Genomic DNA, 22,252 nt, shown 5'->3' with positions numbered 1-22,252 from the left:
CACTACGCGAATATAATAGAATAGAAATAGAATATATAGATAGAGCTACAGATCTAGATATTGTTTAAGAAAGAGATAGGGAAATATTGAAATATTGAGATTTATGCAAGTATTTGTGAGATGAATCTATAAACGGAAACGATAAGCGAAATGCAACGGAAATGGAAACATAAATCATAATTCGTACACCTGAGATTGCTTATAGAAATCATCTATGTGTGTCTAGTGCGTATGTGTGTGTGTGTGTGTGTGTGTGTGTGTGTGTGTATATATGGTCTAATACCATGTTAATTGTTGCTGCTGCATTTGAAACCAAATGCCAATTTGTCAAAACTATTCCAAAATGTGTTTTTGGAAACTTGTGCCGAGTGTGTATATTGATTACAGCTAAAGGATGGATGGTAAGTAATTGTAGTAACTACTTTAGCGAGATTGCTATAGTTAATTAAGTTTTGCATAAATATGTTACATAGAAAGTTGTTTCATTTTGAACAAATTGATCAAATTACATATTGCCTTATGTAGTTTTTCTAGTTGTCATTACGTCATTCATTTAAAATATATGTAAGCATAAACATTTAAACATAAGCTAACATTACAGTTTAAAATTAAAAAAAAAACAAAAAAAAAAAAATGAAAGTTTAATGAAAATAAAAATAATTATATTAAATGAATTAATAGTTAAAGGGACTCCATGTCGTCATGATTTGCCTGTGGAGCTGTAATGGAGCTTATGAGGCATTCGATGCGGGCAGCGTCACTGGCGCCTGTCGATAGTAAATGTTGGCACCCTTGATGGGCAACGGATGCGCCTCCGTGTTGAAGACCCATTCATCCAGCGGCAGTACAGAGTCATCTGAGAACAGCAAGTACAGGTACTGCAAGGATCAATTGATTAGTTATCGGACTTTAGACCTCAACTCAGACATGGAACTCACCTTGAGCGTTTCGGCCAGAAAGAAACTCTGCTGGACATCGTCCTTTTGTGGCTCCTGCTGATAGACATTGCGCAGGCCACAGTAACCGTGTGCGGTTCGGCAATGCTTTTCCAGGGCGAGAACCGCCTCCCAGCCCCAATCGCGATACTTCTGGTCGTGCGTGAGACGCCATAGCACGAAATAGCTCTCAAATGTCTCTGGCCTAAGAATATAGTACTTCTCCTGGGAGCGCAGAGCACGTGCCTCCGCCGCATCACTGAAACTGAGGTGAAGAGACGAAATGATTAACAGCTGCTGCCACACAATTTAATGGCATTGATGTGACTACCAACCGGAAGGCCTCAGGTCCCAGCTGAGTCGGTGTGCGTATGTAGCTCTCGTGGCAGGTGTTGGTTATTCCCTTGCCCACCTCCATGTACTTGTCCGTGTGCTCGTTCTGACGCGTGGCGGCGCCTAGGGCAAAGAGTCCACCTGCAAGTAGGATCAATTTGAATTGGATTTGTTGCCGCAATCGGTGGATGGAGTGGAGTTGCAAGTGTATGCTTACCTGAGAAGCAGGCCAGATGATCCATTTTATGCTCCAATCGATCAAATTTCAAATCGGACACATAAGTCAACCCATTGGCGCTGGTGCGCACCATTTTGTCCATTATGGCCAACATGGCCTCATCATACATATCACGCGCCTCCTCGTCCGTCTGGCCGGATTGGAGCCAGGCCTTCAGCAGGTACTCGTAGTAGCTGTCACCCAGCGCGCCCAAGGACATGTGTACTGTAATTGCAATTGAATTAATTAAATATTTCTCAAATCACTGATCACTGATCGACACAAATTCTTTATGACTTTTCTTCACTCTCTTTGTCATCCATAGATTCTTTTTGACAGACATTTATATGATTTTGGCCAGTATTTTTCAGCACTCACATTGATCCAATTATAATAGCTGATTTTAACTATTTATGAAATGCTTGCTAAAAATTCCGATATTATTGACAAATTATATTTTGCTTGTTCGTTTCTTTGAATTTTGGGCAACTGTGCAAAGTTCTCATAAAACAAGCTACTCTCGACATCTTAAGCAACATGGACATTTCCAGCATCGGATACAACTTAAGAGCTACCAAAAATAATTAAAACTTTCAAACCCTTTTATATTATTTTTTTTTTAATATTACACTAGCATTTCATAAGCGCATGTTAAATTTGAAATTTTAATAACATAAAAGTTTTATAAAAAGACGAGTTAATACAGTATGATACCCTGAGTCCAGGTACTCTTTTATAAAAGTTGATTTTCGACCAATTGTTCCTATGTAATTTATATGATATATGGAACTGAATTAAACCAAATTTGGTCAGAATGTAAAAAAGCAACTTAAATGCATATTATCTCAAAAAACAAAAAACTTTTTCATACTAAAAGTTGATTTTTGACCGATCGGTCCTATGACAGCTATATGATATAGTCGCCCGATTTGAACGAACTTCAGCCGGGATGGACAAAACCAAGTTAAAATATAAATATTATATCACTTTGATTATGATATTACAAAAAACAAAAAACTTTTTCATACTAAGACTTAATTTTTGAGTGAGCGTCTCTATTGCAGCTATATGATATAGGGAGCCAATTTTAACCAAACTTGGTCAGAATGTAAATTATCAGCCCAGATATATATTCTTTAAGATTAGTTTTAATATCTCAACAAATAAAATACTTTTCCATACTTAAACATCATTTTTGATGTAACGTTCCTATGGCAGCTATATGATATAGTGGACCGATGTTAACCAAATTTGGTTAGGATGTACAATACCAGCCCAGATATATATTCTATTAGTTTGGTTCTGATATTTCAACAAACAAAAAACTGTTTCATACTAAAACTTCATTTTCGATGTATCGTTCCTATGGCATCTATATGATAAAGTGGTCCGATCCAAAACTAAAAACAAACTTGATCTGCCTATGGTACCGACATACCAAGTTTGAAGTCTCTAGCACTTATGGTTTCTGATATCGACGCGCTCAAACAGACGGACGGGCGGACAGCCGGACAGACAGACGGACATGGCTCAATCGGCCCTGATCAAGAATATATATACTTTGGGGGGTATGCCACGCCCCCTTCTGCTGTTACATACATTCTGCCAAACATATTATACCCTTTTTTGCACATTTTCAATGGGCTCAGGGTATAATAATTAATTGTAAGTAAACTTTTAGTATTTTCTAACAAATAAAAAGGTTGTTACACGAAAAAAATATTGAAAAATTCAAAAAAGAAAGAGACATATTAATATATCAATTTTGTCGATCAGTGTTATGTAATAAACAGATCTTCACTTACGTTGTCCCCATTTGCCTGTCTTTGGATTGAGGAAGTTGGGATAGAGTCCTTTGGGTTTCTCAATTTCCTTGAGCACCTGGCGAATGGTCTGCACACGTTCACGATACAACGGATTGCCTGTAATATCACTCAAATAGGCAAACTCCAGATGCAGTGTGCCAAATTCGGAGAGAATGGAGCTGCCGCCGGAGGCCCAGCCATAGTTTTTGGCCATGCCCGTTTTCGTATTGACCAATGCATATGGAATGCCCGTTGGCGTCTGGAAAGCGGGCAACAGTTTGTCGGCAATATGTTGTGCCTTCTCCTTGTACAATGGATCTCCGGTGAAGGCATAGAGTGTCAGCATGCCGCCCACAAAGCGTATATTCGTTTCGAACACGGACAACTCGGCACTGATGTTGTCCAGCGAGAACTTGCGCTCGATCCAATCACGTCCCTCCTTATACTCCTTCTCCAGCCCCATTATATACAGCGTGTCCAGGCCATCCACAATTGTGGCACCCAGATCATAAGATCCAAAAATGCTGCCCGAGTGCGGACGTTGCGACAGTGGACGCAGCTCGTTCTTGCCCCAAGCATACAGCTTGTAATTATGCCAGGCGTGCTCCATCATCTGCAAATGAAGGAACGAAATTGTGCGTGAGTTCTCAGTACAAAATAGTTGGAAAATCAATTGTGCAAGATTTCATTGAATTTAATAAATTTTGAGAAAATAATAATAATAAATAAGACGACTGCAGTTAATATTGTTCAACTACAGAATACTCAGTATCCACCACTGAGATGAACAAACTAGATTTTTTTGACTTAGATCATTATTTTAACATTGTTTCAATCACAGACACCTATTCAAAGCGAGTACATAACAATTTTAATATTTTATTTTTATATATGTAAATTCGTCTTATTTAAATCAAGGCTGCAAACCGGTTCTGAACCGAACCTCGTAGAACCGGTTCGGTTCGGGTTTTTAAGCAGCCTGAACCGGATCATAAGCCGAACCCTTGAAATTATTTACTTTGCGAACGCGAACCTAAACCGAACCGCTTTCCAAAATAAAAGGTTCGGTTCGAAAAAAAAAATAATTACATAAATTTTATGATTTTCTAATATTACGCAATTATTTGAGATATCGGATTAAAATAAGTCATATTTAAATCATCAAATAAATTTAAATTATCATCAAAATTTGATTTCTTTAAAAAAACCATTTTAATTAGTTCAAAATATAGAGAAAATGTATACAATACAAATATGTTTTTTGTATGAAATTGAACAAAGGTTCGAACCCAAACCTTGGGTTTTAGGGAGTATATAAACCAATTCGAGAACCGAACCGATGTCTTGCTCTATGGCTCGAACCGACGAACCGAACCTTTACCAAAATTTTGGAGGTTTGCAGCCTTGATTTAAATATCTGTGCAATAGTCGACTACAGATTTCTTTCTCACTTTTTATAACAGCAATACATTTTCAATTATCTACTTTTATTTGTTTGACTTCGAAAATATGTGGTAAAAATTAGATATATTTTACGTTTCAGTAACATTGACATTTTATTCAGTTATTTCTTTAAAGAGACTGCCATTAAAATTTCTAAAGATTTTTGCAACAGCCCAACGATCAACGGCTTTGTGAATAGAGACCCAAATGCTAAAGCTGAAAATACTTCAAGAAATGTGGTTGAAAAGGCATCATCTAATAATAATATTTGAAAAAAAAATGTAAGCATTTGTAAATCCCTAGTTGGAGTTAATACCGTTGTGTCTATAAGTATTCGTCCATTTGCATAAGGTTATTCGCCTTTTATTTTGCTCAAGGCCGCGACGTTGCCTGCGGTTGCAAGTGGCATTCAAAAGCTACTGCAATTATTTTGCATGTTTTCAGAATCTTTATTTTTTTTTCCGCTTTTATGTCCTAGCCAATTCAATTGAATTTAGACTCACTACAAACACACACACACACACAACAACACACACATTCCACATAGGTAAATGTGGAAAGCAGCGTTAGAAAATGTTAATAAAATGGACAACGCGAAATGTATTTCGGGTCGAGTTTAGTTTCGACAAACTGCGCGCTACCTTTGCATGGCACTAAATACTATACTGGCTTTTCTGCTTCATGGCACATCCGCTATACACACACACACACACACACACACACACACAATACTTGTGTGTGGCAGCACCAGCATAACATAATTTGGCATTGCATACTTTCGAGCGCCTTTTTTTTGAGAAATTAAATTACGAGCACACGACCAAAAAAACAAACAAGACTGAAAGTATCTAACAAAAATTGAACAGACTACAAAATACCCTGTAGCCGGTCAGAAAGGATATAAGTACCTATTTTTCAGTTCAAATATGTTTGAATAATGTTCACTTAAATTAATTTTCTCTGTACAAAAAGAATTAATCATTAATTATTAGTCCTAGTCCTTCGTATTTAACTTACATAACAATATCCCAAAGATAATGAGGTAACACAGTTTTATTTTTAAATAATTCAATATACAGGTGTATTCCACTAATCTTTAGAGATTTCAATGAAAATTGCTTTGAAAGCGTCAGAAATGTAATTTATTCAACATATTTTTAAATTTACAAATATTTTTTTTTTCAAATTTCAATAAAATTTATAGTGATTAGTATATTTTATGCGATCAATAAAATTATTTACAATGAATGTTATAAGTTTGATGAATGAATTGAAGTTCAGTCAATATATTTTTTGATTTATTCAATCTATAAAGAAATATTTTGACATTTGAGAGAATTGGTTTGGATTTAGCATAGCTTTAAGGTTTTTAAAATTTGCAATCATCTGTGTATCCAACTTGTGAACTTTTTAGGTACAGGGTATAATACATTTCGTATAAAAATCCTGTCCGCGCCTTCTGCTGGGCTGCGACGACTCGAGCTTGATTGTGATTCGGGTTTCGGGTTTCGGGGCCCGGGGGGATTTTGGCGGGTCTTTGCGCCGCTTTGGGCCTCGTTGCGCTCTTTGTGTTTGCTCAGCAGCTCTCTCGACGCTTGGTTGGGGTCTTTGAGGCAATGCAAATATTAACAGTTTTCCGGTAATTAATTAAAGTCGGACACGTTCGCACACCTCGATGTTCTTGTCGCCCAACAGCCCTTCAGCCCATCAGCAAGTTGTCCGCACAATTTCTATGTGCCGAATACTTAAGATTCTGAAATTATACAGCCAATCCTTTTCATACCAATGCAAATCCAATAGGTCGGCACGCCTTTGCGACCCAGCTAAATGTCCCTCTACAATTAACGGTGACAGTCCAGCCCGAATGTCAAACACAACCCCAAACCTCAGGGGAGAAGGCCCTGAATTAAGAGTCAAAACACAATGGGCGACGCAATTTACACTGAGCGAAGTGAAAGAATAGCTCAAAGTGGACTATAAACCAACGTTTGCGGATAAGGCACAAAAGGAATGCAAAATAAAATTATTTTCAAATACTTCTCGAAATTACCTCAATTTCTGTTTAACACGTAGAATTGTACAGATTATTTATATATTTTATAAGCTATGATCGATAACTCGATTTTCGCAGAAGCGATTTTCAACTACTTTAACTTGATTACTTTTTTTTTGACGATTAATCGAGTTAATTAAATCGAGTTTTTATAAAAATTGACAACTAAACTCCAATTTGATTTTGCATCAAAATTGGAAATTTCAATTTTTTCCATCGTTGTCAATTTTTTTCATACTTTCGCCTTGAAACATTTTCAAACTGTCGTAGTTTTGTCAAAACTTAACCGATTTTTTTGTGGAATTCCAATTTTATCATTATTTTGCCTCTCAGTTAATTTTAAAATGATCTAAATTGGCAAATTTTTTTTTTTTCATCATACTTTTCTCAAGCCAAAGTACAAAGGTATTATTATTATTACTCTTATTATATTGTCAAATTTTTTGGTGTAAGAATAAAAGATAAAAACACATATTAAAACAATGCAAGTTATATTAAAAACATTTGTTTTAGTTAATTTTTTGAAAATTCAACGACAATAAAAAATAAAAATAAAACAATTACGCTCAGTGCACATTCTTCGTAGCTTTACTTGGAGTTTAATGAGCCGCATCTGATTAAAGGTTGAGAGGGTTTAAGCTAAGGACAAAGTGTTTACGTTTATTTATCTGATTTATAAGGTTAAACTACAATTGTAGAAGCTGAGTGGAATTTAAAGAGACCTCAAATGACCTAGGCTTGAACTGAGCGGAAGGGGGAGGGCCAGGAATAGGGGCAAGTGAACGGCAGAGGTGAATCATCAGCTTGACTAATTTTACGGAAATTGCTTGATGGATTTGACTGATTGATTGAATATTTTTGCACTGTGGTGGCTCAAAATAGGATAAATACATACATATACTACATATACGCACACGTACTTGTATGTGTGTGTGTGTGTGTGTGTGTGTGTGTGTAGTTATGCAGCTGTAGTTTCAGTTTGCACGTCTTCATTACGAATTAAGTTACATCCTTCAAATGTGCAAACGTCGCACGAAACGTGATCACTAAATGTGTGTGTGTGAGTGTGTGTTGAACATCATTTCCGCAACGAAACATGAAAACGTGCAGACCGACGAGACGCGCCTCAACGTGTGTCACACACACACACACACACACACACACACACACACACACACACACACACACATTGCACACACACATAGCAATTGCATCCTTCCGTTACCCCAATCTAAAGTGCCCCGCAGACCCGTATCCGAGTTGCCACCTTGCCCCCTAACACCCCAACCCCTTTCCCCCTCTTCGTTGTGCCCCTAGTCAGTCTACTTAGCGCTGTCCATCCCTGGGAATTGCTTTTCGGCTTTTTTTTGGGCTGATTTTGCACTTGAACTGGCAACAGGGATCCACAAAGCTGACGCAAATGCGGATGTGGATGCGGATGCGGATGTGGCAAGTTGGCTGTCGCACGTGGCACTCGCCTATATATTTTGTCAGCCTTTTATAGCCAGTTTGAAGCGTTTGCTGTTGCTGTTGTAAAGCTTAAATTACCCCAAAAGCCCAGCAGCAGCTTAAGCCGCGAGTCTGGGGCATTGACTGGAATTGTGGCAGGGTCACGGGGGCAAGCTCAATTTAATGCAAATTCAAAAATGCATCTTTAGAGAAGCAGCGAAAGTTTTAGTCACAAACTTTAGCGCTTAATGCCGCAGGGCTGCAACACCAGCAACAACAACAACAACAACAACAATGTCAAAACAATGCAAATGGCAGCAAAGGAAATAAAAAGAATAGAAAGAAACGGAAATGACAAAGGGGAAGTGCGTGGAGAAGGAGTTAAGAAAGCAGCGCCAAAGCAAAGGAGTAACTTTAAAATTTTGTAAAAATATGCATACACTAACGCACACACACACACACACACATACTCACTCACAAAAGTTTTTGGCAAACTCTTTTGAAGCTGAGGGAAAATAATTTGCTTAAGGCCATAAAATAATGCAAAAGACGACGTCGCTGCTTTTGAATATCTTAAAAAAATAAAAAAAGAAAAGCAACTTACAAAAAATAAAACAGAACTACCAACCAACTATTTATGTGGTCGTGTGGGCGCTTTGCATGCTATCTCTCTCTACCGAAAAATGAAGTCAAAGTTAATTTGGAAAAAAAAGAACAACAGCAAGTGCGTAATTGTATGCGTGGGTGTGCATCTGTGTGTGTGTGTGTGTGTGTGGGACAATCAGTAAGCAACTGCCAAACTATTAAGAAAATATGAGATTGCATAGAGAATAAAAGAAGGAGACAAAGTTTTCCTAATGGAATCGTAGCTATGTAAATGTTGAGAGAGAGAGAGAGACAGAGAGAGAAATGTGTGTGCTGCTGATTGCCCTTTAGAAACACAAGGAAAAAGAAAAAACAAGTGGGAAAGGCTATATTCAAGATCCCGACCATGGGATACCCGTTGCTTTTTTCAATATATATAACAGTACTTTAAAGAAATTACTACCTAAAAAAAACTACTACATACTTTTATATGATTGTAGTGAAATAATAACTTTAATAATAACATTGGTTAGATATTACTCCCGTTTTACTTGTCCGATCTGGCTGCGGTTAAGTGATATTATAGATAGTTTTACTAGATTACGTTAATTATCATAAGAACTGTGTAAACTGAAACTGTGTTGTGGTTTTTCGCGATTTGCGGGGGCGGTGGGGGGCGTGGCTTAAATTTGAAACAAACTTGATCTGCGTGGGGTATTTTAAAATATGTGTGCCAAATTTGGTTACTCTACCTCTTATAGTTCCTGAGATCATTTTGTTCATACAGACGGACAGACGGACAGACGGACAGAAAGACAGACAGACGGACGGACACACATGGCTATATCGACGCGGCTGTTGATGCTGATTAAGAAAATATATACTTTAAGGGGTCGGAGAAACCTGCTTCTCCCTGTTAAATACATTCCAACGAGCACAATATACCTTTTTACTTATTTCTTAAGTAACGGGTATAAAAATTCAACACACTTAAGTCTATAATTCTTGTTCGAAATCATCTACAGCAACAGCTTCTAAAAATAGCCAGATGCCAACATAATATCAAACAAATATGCAAATTGTGAAATGTTCTACGATTTCAATCTTCGCTTGATTCTCAAATTGTTCCTGACATGTCTCCAGCGTGCCACAAATAATAATAAATTAATGTTTGCTTTTTAAAAACTATTAATAAACATTAAAATGTTCATATTTTAGATTTGCTTCAGCTGCTATGATATTCAAATAAACACAATAATAAAATACACTTTTTAAATATATAAATACATATAGAGTATATTCTAGTCGAACACACGCTACTTACTGACATATACTCATTTTGTTTAGTGGTTTTTCTAACATTAAATATAAATATATTTATATATGTGGGACCAGGGTTCTAAGTGATATGGAACACTAGTTACTCCACGATTATATATTATTTAATTGTTTCAGAATTTCTTGATTAGAACTATCGTTTGTTGTGTGTTTACATTTTATCGTGTGAATGGGGATAACAGCAATGTCGTTGTTAGTCGGATCCCACATATATCAAACAAGGATCGCAAAAATGATTTAAGAATGGCAATTTTAATTAAATAAATCAATGTGAAAGAAATATGTTGAAATTAGAATCATTTTTAATTCTTATTTGTAACTTTTATTTAAAAAGTGTAAAACAATAATTAAATTTTCATTTTCATTAAAGTTACAAAGAAATACATTTTTGTTTGTTTTTTTTTTTTGTTCAATTAAAGTTACATGTAAGATAAAAATGACAGTTAATGAGTAACTCTAGTTATATTGTATATCAATGTATATTAATAATCCCAAATAAGATCTTAGATTTAATTAAAAATTCGCATATTCAACTCAATGTGAGGTGTTATCATTTTTAACGTCTGCATTAGTTTTAATACATATTTAAGAAAAAACATCCAATTTAAACTATTTATGCATGTTTTAGTTGACAATTCAATTGCTGACAGATAATAGTTCGATGGGAAATGTGAGATACAATGTATTTTAGGGTAAATAGACAAATATTGAACCATTAGCTTGTTGTGTTTTGTGTACTACGCATTATTTAATGTCATGTTGTTATTTAGCATTGACGCATTCCCAATCCTGCTGCAATGCCATATATGTATGCCATCAATAGCCATATCGATGGTCATTTCGGCCAACTCAGACTCTGCCTTCCATTGACAATGAAACGGTTCAAACGGTCAACATCGTTGACCAACGACCAACGACCAACGACCAATAACAATAACAAAAACAAAAACAAAGCAACAACAAATTCCCAGTCAGAGCCAAAGACCCTAACTGGGTTAGTGTCAGCAGCGGCGTCAACGTCAACGTCCACATCTGCGTCAACGTCAACGTCAGCGTCAGCGTCAATGTTGTTGTCGTTTGCTTTGTTGTGCTGCTGTTTCATGGGAATGAATTGATAAATGCAACGCTGGCTGCACAGTGGGACGAGCACTGTTAGGCTGGATAATAATTCTTTTATAAACATAATAACCTATTTTATAAACTTTATAGCCTATTTTATTTATTTATTTATTTATTTATTTATTTTATTTCGGATAACTATATCCACTTTACCATTTTAATGCCATTTACCAGATTTTTTTTTTTTTTTAATATTACTCCAGAATGTCCCAGCTGACTTTGGAAATTTATTTATATATATCTAATAATATCTATTAATCATTCAAACAAAGTTTTTTGCATTACTTAAAGTCTATATTTCGTAAAAATAATAAAAACAAATACCAAATATAAATATTTCTATTGGGAATAATTACTGAAAACTGTTGCATATTTTGCGAAAACATGGATAACTAAGCAGTACTAACTAACTAAGAATATCAATTAAAATTGATGGCCTACATTTCAAAAATTAATGTTTAAGCCTATTTCCAGGACAGCACATTTGGCACATTCGACGCCAATTTCATCATTCGGCCCGAATGTGAACTTCATTTCAGTACAAAATCTGAATGATCATCTTGGCTCATTCATAACGAATGTTAAGATTTTTTGCCATTCACCCAGGCGTATTTCAGTATTTTTTTTATCGAGCACGCGATGTTTATCGATAAGCTCGTGGAAAAAAGCAAATCATCACTTTAACCAGCTGTTTTGTTTAATAAAAAAAGGTTAGCATAAAATTTGCGTCAAATATAATTTCAAAATAAATATGAAAATGTTCTTATTTTCAGCTTTTTATAATTTTTGCACAGAAACCAAACAGCTAATGCTTAAACGTATTCATATTTGGTCGTGGAAAGCCAAAAATGAAGCACATTCAAATGTGAGCAAATGTGGCAAATGTGAGTGGTAGTGGAAATAGTTTATTAAAAAAAAAATGGTTTTGCGGAAAAAAATGGGTTCGATTCCTACACCGCCACGTTGAAAAATCTTTTATTAAATTAATTAGCACGAAGCGTGCTCATAAAAATTATTAAAATTGTATAAAAAAACGACAAATTCATAAATCGATGATTTTTTTTTTTTGTCAAATAATTGTGTTTTAGTTCAACTTGAGCTGTCGCTCCACTGTCTCCTTATCGATAGATTGGGGCTGCTTTCATGCATTCCGTCGGCTGTTCAGGGGCTTCTCTGATTGACTTTGACCCATCTACAGTTCGAGTTGTGTACGAGTACAAGTTTTGTGTTGTACCTTTTTGGTGGTCAGTTGAAGTGGTTCACCTTGAACTGCTCCCCTTTTCCGCCCAGCTTTCAGTGCGTTTGAATGAAAAGTTGACATCAGTTGTTGTTGTTGAATGTTAAAGCGATTGCCTCAAGGGTGCAAAACAAATCAGCAGCAAGCGAATGAAATAAAGGGTAAGGAAAGAAAATGAAAGGAAAGGAAAGGAAAAACCTAAGAACAGACGCCAATTCAGATTGAATGAATGAATGAAATTCGATTATTAGCTTGAAAAACATGTGTGCAACGTAGCTCCAATTGAAATCCATTATCAAGTTACCCTCTCTTCTACCCTAAGTTGATTAACTGCGCTCAACCTTAGCAGCCAAGTAAATGTCCATCCATTTCGGGGGCCATTGGGGTTATCAAGTGTTTGCCAATTACACATACATACACGTATGCATACATGTGTTGCCTGCGTTTGCCATTTTAACTGCCATTTATGCGCCGTGTATTGTACATACGAGAGTGAGCTAATAAGTCATGGATCAAAACAAGAAGAGGTAGTTTACTTTTTAACATAATTTTCTTTTTAGATCAATTCCTTTTATCTGACAGTTCATCAACTTCTGTATGCTTTCTAAAACAACAAAAAAGTAACAGACTTCAGCACTTTATTATTATTTTTTTTTGTAGTATTTTTTTTGCTGGATTTGAAACCAATTTGCAGCAAAATTCATAAAATATTTCCTAAGAAACTACGCTCTTGTGTGCCGCTGCATTTCATGGTGCAAATAAAAGTTTTTTAAGTTGCCCACTATAAAATTTGGCGAAAACTGAACAGTGTGACCGAAGTTTATGAAACTTATCAAGCCTTCAGTTGATTGATTACTCCAGAGCTCTTTCCAGTCGCTGAATTGCACTATCTAACAATATTATAACTTGATTATAAAACTGTCGTTTTTCTACATAGGCCAATAACTTATCAGTCTACCCTCGAGCAAGAACTACGCACGTGAAGCTGGGAAGAAAGGGTATTTTCTCACATGGTTATTTCTAATGAGTGAAACACAGCATACCAAATGTGTGTATTCCGTCTTTGCTCCCCTTCCGCCTTCCCCTCGACAAGTTTACCTGTCTAACTGAAATGTGAGGTGTGCACATGTTTGAACAAGAACATTCATGAATCTTGTACGCATCCGCAATTGAATGAACAAATGAATGTATTCGCATACTAAACTACCTGCAATATTTACACACAGATATTACAATTTACCTCTAAGTATGTGTGTGTGTGTGTGTGTAATATTTATTACAGCAGTCAATAAATGGAATTTCATTAAAATGGCATTTGCATTGCGTGTGTTTCTCTCTCTCTGTTATTGTCTTTGTGCTGAATGAAATTCTAGAATTGAAATTGAAATTGATTTATGAATATTTGTTGAACTCCAACTAAGAGCAACTTTCTCAATGGCTTTGGCATTTTGAAATGCTGCCAACTGAAAATATTTCAATAAAATTTCAATAAAATTAACAAAAATATTCAAATAATTTATGAGTAAACTGCAATTTGTTGTTTGACATAATAAAATTAATAATAAAATACGTTTTATACCAATCTTTAAGCAAATATCAATTTTATATTTGATTTAAATATCATGTAAATGTAGACATATTCAATTCTCTTTCTTTTTATATATATATCTCTTTCTCTATCTGCTGAAATAATTATTTTTCTTTTTTTAACTTCAAAAAGTCAACGACAAGGAAGAAAAAAACAAGGAAAAGAGAAACACTATATGATTTTAATGGATTTTCATCAATGACAATTTTGTAAAAATCTGGCAGTAATCATTATATTAGAATTTAAAAAAAATAACAGATTATCTTTACATATGATTTTTATTATTTTTTTAACAAAACAAAAATTAATTGGAATTTATGGCTAACGAGTAGAGCATTTCCCAATATTATCTCATATACTTCTATAAAAAGCTTTCGACAATGGTCCTAACTTATTTAATTGCCATATCATTGATTTTATTTCTTTAAAAAAAAAGTTAAAGATGAGTAAAACAAAAATGAAATTAATTTATTTATATTTCTCGAGTATTCGATTGACAAATGACGATAATAATGCTTGAGCTAATAAATAGTGGCAAACTTTCAAATGGAAATTGCCGTACTTGTGGAAATTAGAAATTCTGTAGCAGAGTTTGCATTGGAATTTCAAGCACGAAAGTGAAAATGAATTGAAATTGTCTGGAATGAATTAAAAATACACGACTGATAATCAATTGCAGCGCAATTACGAGTGCCCGTTGAGTGGAAATAGGGAAGAGAGGAGAGAGGAGAGCAAAAGGGTCATTACATTAAATTGGGGGAGAGGGGAAAAATGTTTGAAATTGTTTGTTGAGGCCATAAAAGCCAAACTGCAAGACAGAAAATTAATCGTAACGCGTATACTGGCCATGTGGTTATTTATTGTTATTGTTGTTGTTGTTGTTGCAATGCCATGTGGCAAGTGGCAAAGTGGCAGTGCCAGTGGCAGTTGTAGTTGTAGTTGTAGTTGCAATTGCAGTTTGAATTTGTTTAGCGCCTCGTTTGCCAAGGCCTCGACACAGCACTCGAGTCATAAAAGCGTAAAGCAATTGATGGCCCATTTGAAAAGCGAGAGAGAGAGAGAGAGAGAGAGAGAGATTGAGAGTGAGAGAGAGCGAGTTAACAGCAGGTTGGTAACAGGACGAAACCTTTGTCGTATACCGTTTACCGGTTACCGACAATCCAGGTGAGCCAAGTAAGCGTAATAAACGTCAAGATTTCGACCACAATACTGAGAACTGAGAAAGGGGAACTGAGAAAGGGGAACTGAGAACGAGGAACTCAGGCAATTGCCAATGCTTCTGCTGCTGTTGTCACGTGCGTGTTTTAGGCGTTGATGTAGGCGTAACAGGAACTCTTTGCTTATTCACGCCCCTTCTCAAGCATTATCTTTTCTCTTTTTTTTTTTGTGACGAAACATTACTGCCTCTGGGTGTGTGTGTGTGTGAGCTAAATAGAGTAATAACAATAACATTGAACCACAACAAAGTTCTCTCCCAAGTAAATCGAATGCCTAAATAAAGAGCATATCTTTATCTTTATCTTTATCTAATACCCGTCAGATCTAAACATATTCATTAATTTAATGATTACAAGTAAATACCATCTTCGATCATTTTGCCAATCGATATTTTTACGGTACTTGACAGGGATGAATTGAAATGTATTTTTCCCCTGAATAAGTGGCGAGTTTAATTACATGTTGTAAAAGTATCTGTCTATCTCTAAATCTTTCTATCTTTAAATATTTCATCTGTTGCAGCCGCTTTATTTTAATCAATGTCAATCAATGAATTATGATTTATATAACATATAAATAGTTATTTTGATCAAGTTTTTAAGCAACCCGAACCGGATCATGAACCGAACCATTGAAATTATTTACTTTGCGAACCCGAACCGCTTTCTGAAATAAGTGATTTGGTTCAAAAAAAAAATTAATAACATAAATCTAATGGTTTTTTACTAGGCAATTATTTAAGACTTCGGATTAAAATAAGTCATATTTAATTAGTTCAAAATGTAGAGAAAAATGTATAACAAAACAAATATTTTTTTTTGTATGAGATTGAACCAAGGTTCGAACCCAAACCTTGGGTTCAGGGGGTATATAAACCAATTCGCGAACCGAACCGATGTCTTGCTCTATGGCTCGAGCCGCCGAGCCGAACCTTTAACAAAATTTTAGAGGTTTGCAGCCTTGATTTTGATAGAATAAATAATAACTATCGTGCAGTTTCCGTTTTAAAGGTTTTGATAATTGGAATTCATAAATTAGATATCGCTATTGCTTTTTTTTTTTTTTTAAATATATAGTATGAAGTTGAAAACTATTTATTTTTTTAGATTTAAATTTTATTTTAATACCGAAAATAGTTTTTCTGTTTGTACCATACTTACGTATGATGTAAAACTGTTTCATAACTTAACTACTTAAACTGTTTGAAAATTAGATTATGCATTGTTTTCGATAGCTGCCTGTTTATTGTTATTTGTGGATTACAAATTCCCATTTAGGGTGTCTCTCAATAATATTTTAACTTTGGTAATGGTATTACATATTTACAGAATTAATTTCTTTGTTTTTTCCTTGTGGAGTTTTACAAAGAGTCTATTGGTTTTGCTGTCCTAAAACGGCAGACAAACAGCTGCCACACTGCCTTGGGTCGTGACAGGCCCCTAAAGGTCAGACATTTGAAATTGATACGCAATTGAAACGCAGGCGGCAGATGGCAGAGGGCATCGCATTTCATTCCTGCCACAGTCGCTGCCCCTGCCAGTGTGAAACTCACCTTGACGATTGTGGAGCGCTTCTCGTAATCAATCAAATCATCCCTGCCACTGGGCGTGTCTGTTGCACCGCCCAAGGGCAATGCCTGCGTCGCAGATGGAGATGGAGATGGATCCGGAGATAGAGACAGAGATGGAGATGGAGATGGAGACGGAGTGGTCTTTGTCTCATTTGTCTTGTCTACAAATTGAGACTTTTCAGCATTCTGCCAGATGACTGCCGACAATTGAGGCTCCATGATCACCGAGGACATCTCTTGGCGTATCTGGTCGACGCTGCGTGCATCGCCAGGATCATCGGTGTCATTATGCTGTTTGTTGGCATTCAAGTTCTTTGGATGATTGTTGACGTAGTTCAGCTCCTTGATCTGATTGTCATTGGCACTGACGCTATCGCTGGCCACCTTCTCATTCAGCCGTATAATGTTGGACAAATTGATGTTATTAATCAGCGTTATGCCCGTGATCGCAACCAGAACGATAACGAACACAATGCCGCCGATCAGCAGCAACGGCGTAGTCTTCGATGTTTTCGGGCACATCTCGAAAGCCTTCGCGAGGAAAGCCTTTCTTTTTTTTTCTTTTTTTTTTTCTTTTTGTTTGAATACAATTTTTCAATTTTCACAGCTCTCCGGTTGAATCGTTGAAGGCGTTGCGACCATCACATGGTCGCGTCTGGCCACTTCTATTGATTTATTTTGATGATTCCTTAATTGGACAAAACGTTGTAGCACAAGACAAAAAAAAACGCACATGCACACACACACACACACACACACACACCAGCACATACAAGTAGACACTTAGTTAGTGTTTTGTGTGGCAACAGTTCAGTTCGGTTGGATTTGAAAAGTGTGCAGTTGGAAACAGCGAGTGCTTAAATTATTTCCCTACAACTAAAAGTATATTCAATCTCATTATAAAAAAAAGTATATTTAATTCAATTGTTAACAAACAATAACATTTATTTGTATTATTCGAATCATGCAAATAACTTAATAAATGACAATTGATTTAACAATTGATTATTAAGATATATTCTCTTACATTAATTTTCATTCATTTTTTATGAACAAAATATTTTCATAAGTATTCTATGAAAAAAAATAATATTTTAATATATATAAGTATCGTCTATCGATATCAGCACTTTATGCATTTATGTAGAAATATTAACATATACATACATTTCTATGCAAATGAAAACGCAATGATGCAAAAACGTCTTTTCAATATCATTGCAACATTTACACCCTCAACTGGCAACTGGCAACTGCTGATTGCTAAATTGCACTGTCTGCCCTCCCTTGAAAAGTGGCGTTAATGTTTGGCATTGAAGGCTATAGACAACGCCATTCATGTCTGACCGCCATAATAATTGACAGATTACCACTGTTCCCCATTCCCAAGGCAAAACCCAAAGCAATTGTCAAAGTCCGAGACAGAGACAGAGACAGAGAAGGAAAAAATAATGCTAGACTTACACTAGTTGACAAGCTAATCTATTTCAGTTTAGTTGGCTGTAAATTTTGTTGTCAACTTGCTGGTTAAGTTTAAACGGTAGTCAACTCTCTGCAAAAAATATGTTGACTTGATAATTCGTACAGCCCACTGTTCTAAGTAGTGTAAATCTGTGTGAACTCAAGTACTAGAGTTAATAATGACAGCTGGGAATATACCTTTAGTTTCCTCTTATTTTAAATAATATTTACAAGTTGCTTTGATGAACTTTTGCGGTAGTTTTGGTTTAAAGAATATTCTGGTCAGCCAAACATAAAAAATGGATATCCATATTCACACACAGATATGCAATATGAAGTATGAATGTGTACTCACGACTGCACTCCAAATCGAATAATCAATAGCTTAGAAGACACAGCGATGTGTCATGTCTTTCATCTCAAGGCAATGTAATTGGCAGGAAGTGCAAATACATATATATATATATATATATTTACTCAGATATTGCGTATACGCAATGTGCTTCATCTTGTTGGCATTGCCTAGTTATGGGGGCTGGCTGTGATGACAAGTGGTGTGATATCAAATAAATAATAAAAATGTTCAATTAAAACCAAGATCTTTCTAGCAATGTAAATATTGCATCTCCAGCAATCGGCAAATGGCAATCGTTTGCCTTAATTCAATTCACATCAATTCACTTTAGAAAAAGTGGCACGCAACTCATCGACTGAGAGCGGGTGGGGGGATAGGTACACAGAAAAAAATCAGCGATTCCGATTCAATTCAATGTCACAATGACGGTATTTTCGGATTTTCGGATTTTCGGGACTTTGTAAGTTTGTTTTGTATTCATAATAAATACATTAGATTGCAATATTATCCGCATATTGTCTTAATTTAACAAAATTATTAAAAAATACATGCAAAAATCAACAATTTTAAACTTGAATTTTAGAATGGTTTTTTTTTTCTGTGTAGAAGATGGGGTTTTTGTCATTTTTGCGCAAGAATCTTCAGAATATCAAAGTAAATATGTAGATGTACATACATATGTGAAATGTGTTTGTTTTATGCTCATGAGCGCATTATATTCTTGTTTCTTTTTTTTTGGCTCTCCAACTCTCAAGAGATGCGTTTAAATATAAACATTGTATATATTAGATAGATGTTGGTGACAAGCGACAAGCGATGAGCGAGAGAGGCTCAAGGACATGACTATGCGGCAATTAAAAAAATAAAAAAAAAAAACTAAAATAAATAACGAAACGAAAATAAAATATAAACAGACACACACACACACACACGTACACCAACTTGCCCAGGAGGCTGTGCGTCAACAGCAAATGCTTTGGGAATGCACAAGAAACGTGTCAAGCGGTCCCATATATATATATATATATATGTACTTTTAACTACCACCCCTAAAAAGCCCACTGTGTTACATCCCTAGCACTTTCCCGCTGCCTTCTTGGCCAGACACCTAAGGGGCACATGCAACTTATGACTCTGTTGTTGTTGTTGTTGTTGTTGTTGTTGCTGCTGTTGCTGTTCTTGTTGATTAGTTTGAGTTGTGCATAGTAAAAATTTGTGTGTAGCATTTTGTGCCGCCTCGTTGAACTGTTGCGCTCACACACACACACACACACACAGACACACACACACAGACACAGACATGCATACACCTTCATGTCTATATATTGGCAGAAGCACACACAAACACGTTTACACTTTAAACTTGGTTTAATTAAAAATTATATACGTCTTTCTTCTGCTGCTGCTGCTGCTGTTGTTGATGTTAGACAATATCAAATATTTAACAAAAATACCACGAGACGCGTGTTTACATTTATATACGCATTTTCTTTATTTTTATGTTTATTTTTATTATTGTTTCACTTCTTGTTTTGCTATTCCAACTGCTTGTTCTTGTTATTGATGTTGTTGTTGTTGGTGTTGTTGCGAGCAACGCGTGGCCGCAGCTGAGCATACAACAGGCGAGTGCGGTAAGTGGAGCCAAATGTCCAACTGAAACGACATGGCAATGGCATTGCCAATGAGACGACAACAAGCACCCTAAGCACCCCAAGCACCAGCAACAGAATGGAAATGGAACGTGCTCAATACAAGTGAGAGGCAAAAAGCGCGCGCACGAAACAAAATGGCAACAGGCGGAACATCAAAACAGAGCAGCAACAAATATGTAAACGAAACGATGAGATGACACGAAGCGCGATGATGAGACGCGTCGGGACGAGAGGAAATGCTTTGTGCTGCTGTGAAAGCTCTCTGCATTGGCCACTCAATATGTTAAAAAAAGGGAGGGCAGATAAATGTTGCAGTAGGCACAGCCTTGAGCCTTAAATGAAATACAACAGGATCAACAATGCGATCCACAGCAAAAAGGGAGTCAGGAGGACAGAGAACTGGTTGAAAGCCAAATGAAATGAGCAACAAATGAGGTTCAATTAATAACAGTCTCATATACTCAATACTCATGCAAAGGCAATAACAATAACAAAATAATTAGCACGCGAATGCAAATACAAATACATTGCTATATGTCTACAAGTGTATGTGTGTGTGTGTGTATTGTGTGTGCGTGTGTGTGTGTGTGTTTGCTGCTCCATTTACATTTTAATTATGTTTAATTTATGGCAACAAAGGGCGACTTAAAAGCCAACGGCGAATGTCGCGAATGTTAAGCATACGCCGTGTGCGCCAAACAGCACTGAACGCCATGTGGCCGCGTCAAATGAATGAAATGCCAGCCCTGCCGACCTCTCCCCTCTCCCCTTTCCACCCCCTCTGTCCTTTCGCAAGCATTTAAGGGTTATGCCCTGCACAAAAAAAAAACAAAAAAAAAACAAAAAAAGCTTCAGGCACAACTGCAACAACTTCAGACCATTAAAAGCTTCGGGCAACAAATAACGCCAGCTTAATGCTTTGGGTAATTAAATGCTTTGCATTACCATTAATTACAATTACTTAAGAAATTACAAAGTACAAAAACCTTTAACAATTTTGAATTGCCACGCTGTTGAACTTATCAATAAGTAATGCATACAATTATCGTATAATATATAGTACCATTTATAATTTTATATTTATTGAAAATATTTGTGAAAAACTAATAAAACAGATATCAATCAGTCATTAAGATTAAAAAGCTTTAAATTTACTAAAATATGTTTATAGTCGAACACACTCTTCCTTATGGAACCAACACATATTTCTATTGCTTAGCTGTTAATTACACAGAAATTCAACTCGAATTATTTTCAAGTCATTTCTGAGAACATACAAAGCACTTTTACTTTTACTTTTCCTTTGTCTTTCACATCTCTTCTCATCGCATCTCATTGCGCTGTCTTTTGTTGTTTTGTTGGCAAACTCTTGTTTCTTTCATATTTGACACTTTAAATAATTTTCCGACATTTTTGCAGCCTGTAGGCATTGTAACTTTACTAATATCACATCCCCTGTTTCAGTGCCACCTCAATTTCCTGTTTCAACCTTTTCCCTGGCTGCCTGGCTGCCATATCCTATCTTCATCATATATCTAGCTGAAGCCTTGCGTAAACAAACCTTTTGGCATCATTTTCATTTTCATATTAATTTTTCTTTTTTGTGCAACAGCAAGACAAGGCAAGGAATGATAAACGGGGCAGAGCTGAGGAGCGTGGCACAAAAGATGCCAACAGTTATTATTGTACGCGCTGCTGCCGAAAATAAGCCTGGACCGTTAAGTAAGTAAGTAAGTAAGTAAGTAAGTACGAAGGATTCTTGCACTTGTCACTTGCTTTGCGTTTCGTTGCCTTTAAGCCTGACAGCAGAGGACGATACGACAACACGGACTTGGTAACACGACAACACAGCGAAACAACAACAACAACAACAACATGACAAAGGCAAACACGG

The 22,252-nt window shown here is 36.1% G+C and overlaps 1 protein-coding gene across 4 annotated transcripts in view; it reads right to left on the bottom strand.

Moving 5' to 3' along the window:
* Positions 1 to 477: 477 nt before the first annotated feature.
* Positions 478 to 22,252, bottom strand: part of LOC117785843 (mannosyl-oligosaccharide alpha-1,2-mannosidase IA) — a 70,913-nt gene continuing 49,138 nt past the window's right edge. Inside the window, exons 1-7 of one of the 4 annotated variants that reach the window (XM_034624124.1) lie at positions 20,179 to 20,627; positions 16,873 to 17,578; positions 3,291 to 3,903; positions 1,486 to 1,710; positions 1,271 to 1,409; positions 939 to 1,200; positions 732 to 878 (exon numbers count right to left, since the gene is read on the bottom strand). In XM_034624124.1, the coding sequence (XP_034480015.1) occupies positions 732 to 878; positions 939 to 1,200; positions 1,271 to 1,409; positions 1,486 to 1,710; positions 3,291 to 3,903; positions 16,873 to 17,412 (1,926 nt within the window). In that variant the 5' untranslated portion in view covers positions 17,413 to 17,578; positions 20,179 to 20,627. Of the gene's footprint in view, positions 879 to 938; positions 1,201 to 1,270; positions 1,410 to 1,485; positions 1,711 to 3,290; positions 3,904 to 16,872; positions 17,579 to 20,093; positions 20,152 to 20,178; positions 20,628 to 22,252 lie in introns of those variants that run through there. The other 3 variants (XM_034624116.1, XM_034624099.1, XM_034624107.1) reach the window with 3 other exon arrangements.

This window comes from Drosophila innubila, chromosome X (assembly GCF_004354385.1).
Source record: "Drosophila innubila isolate TH190305 chromosome X, UK_Dinn_1.0, whole genome shotgun sequence".
Taxonomy (NCBI): Eukaryota; Metazoa; Arthropoda; class Insecta; order Diptera; family Drosophilidae; genus Drosophila; species Drosophila innubila.
The sequence above is the reverse complement of the archived record's forward strand: the minus strand, read 5'-3'. Positions and strand labels throughout refer to the sequence as shown.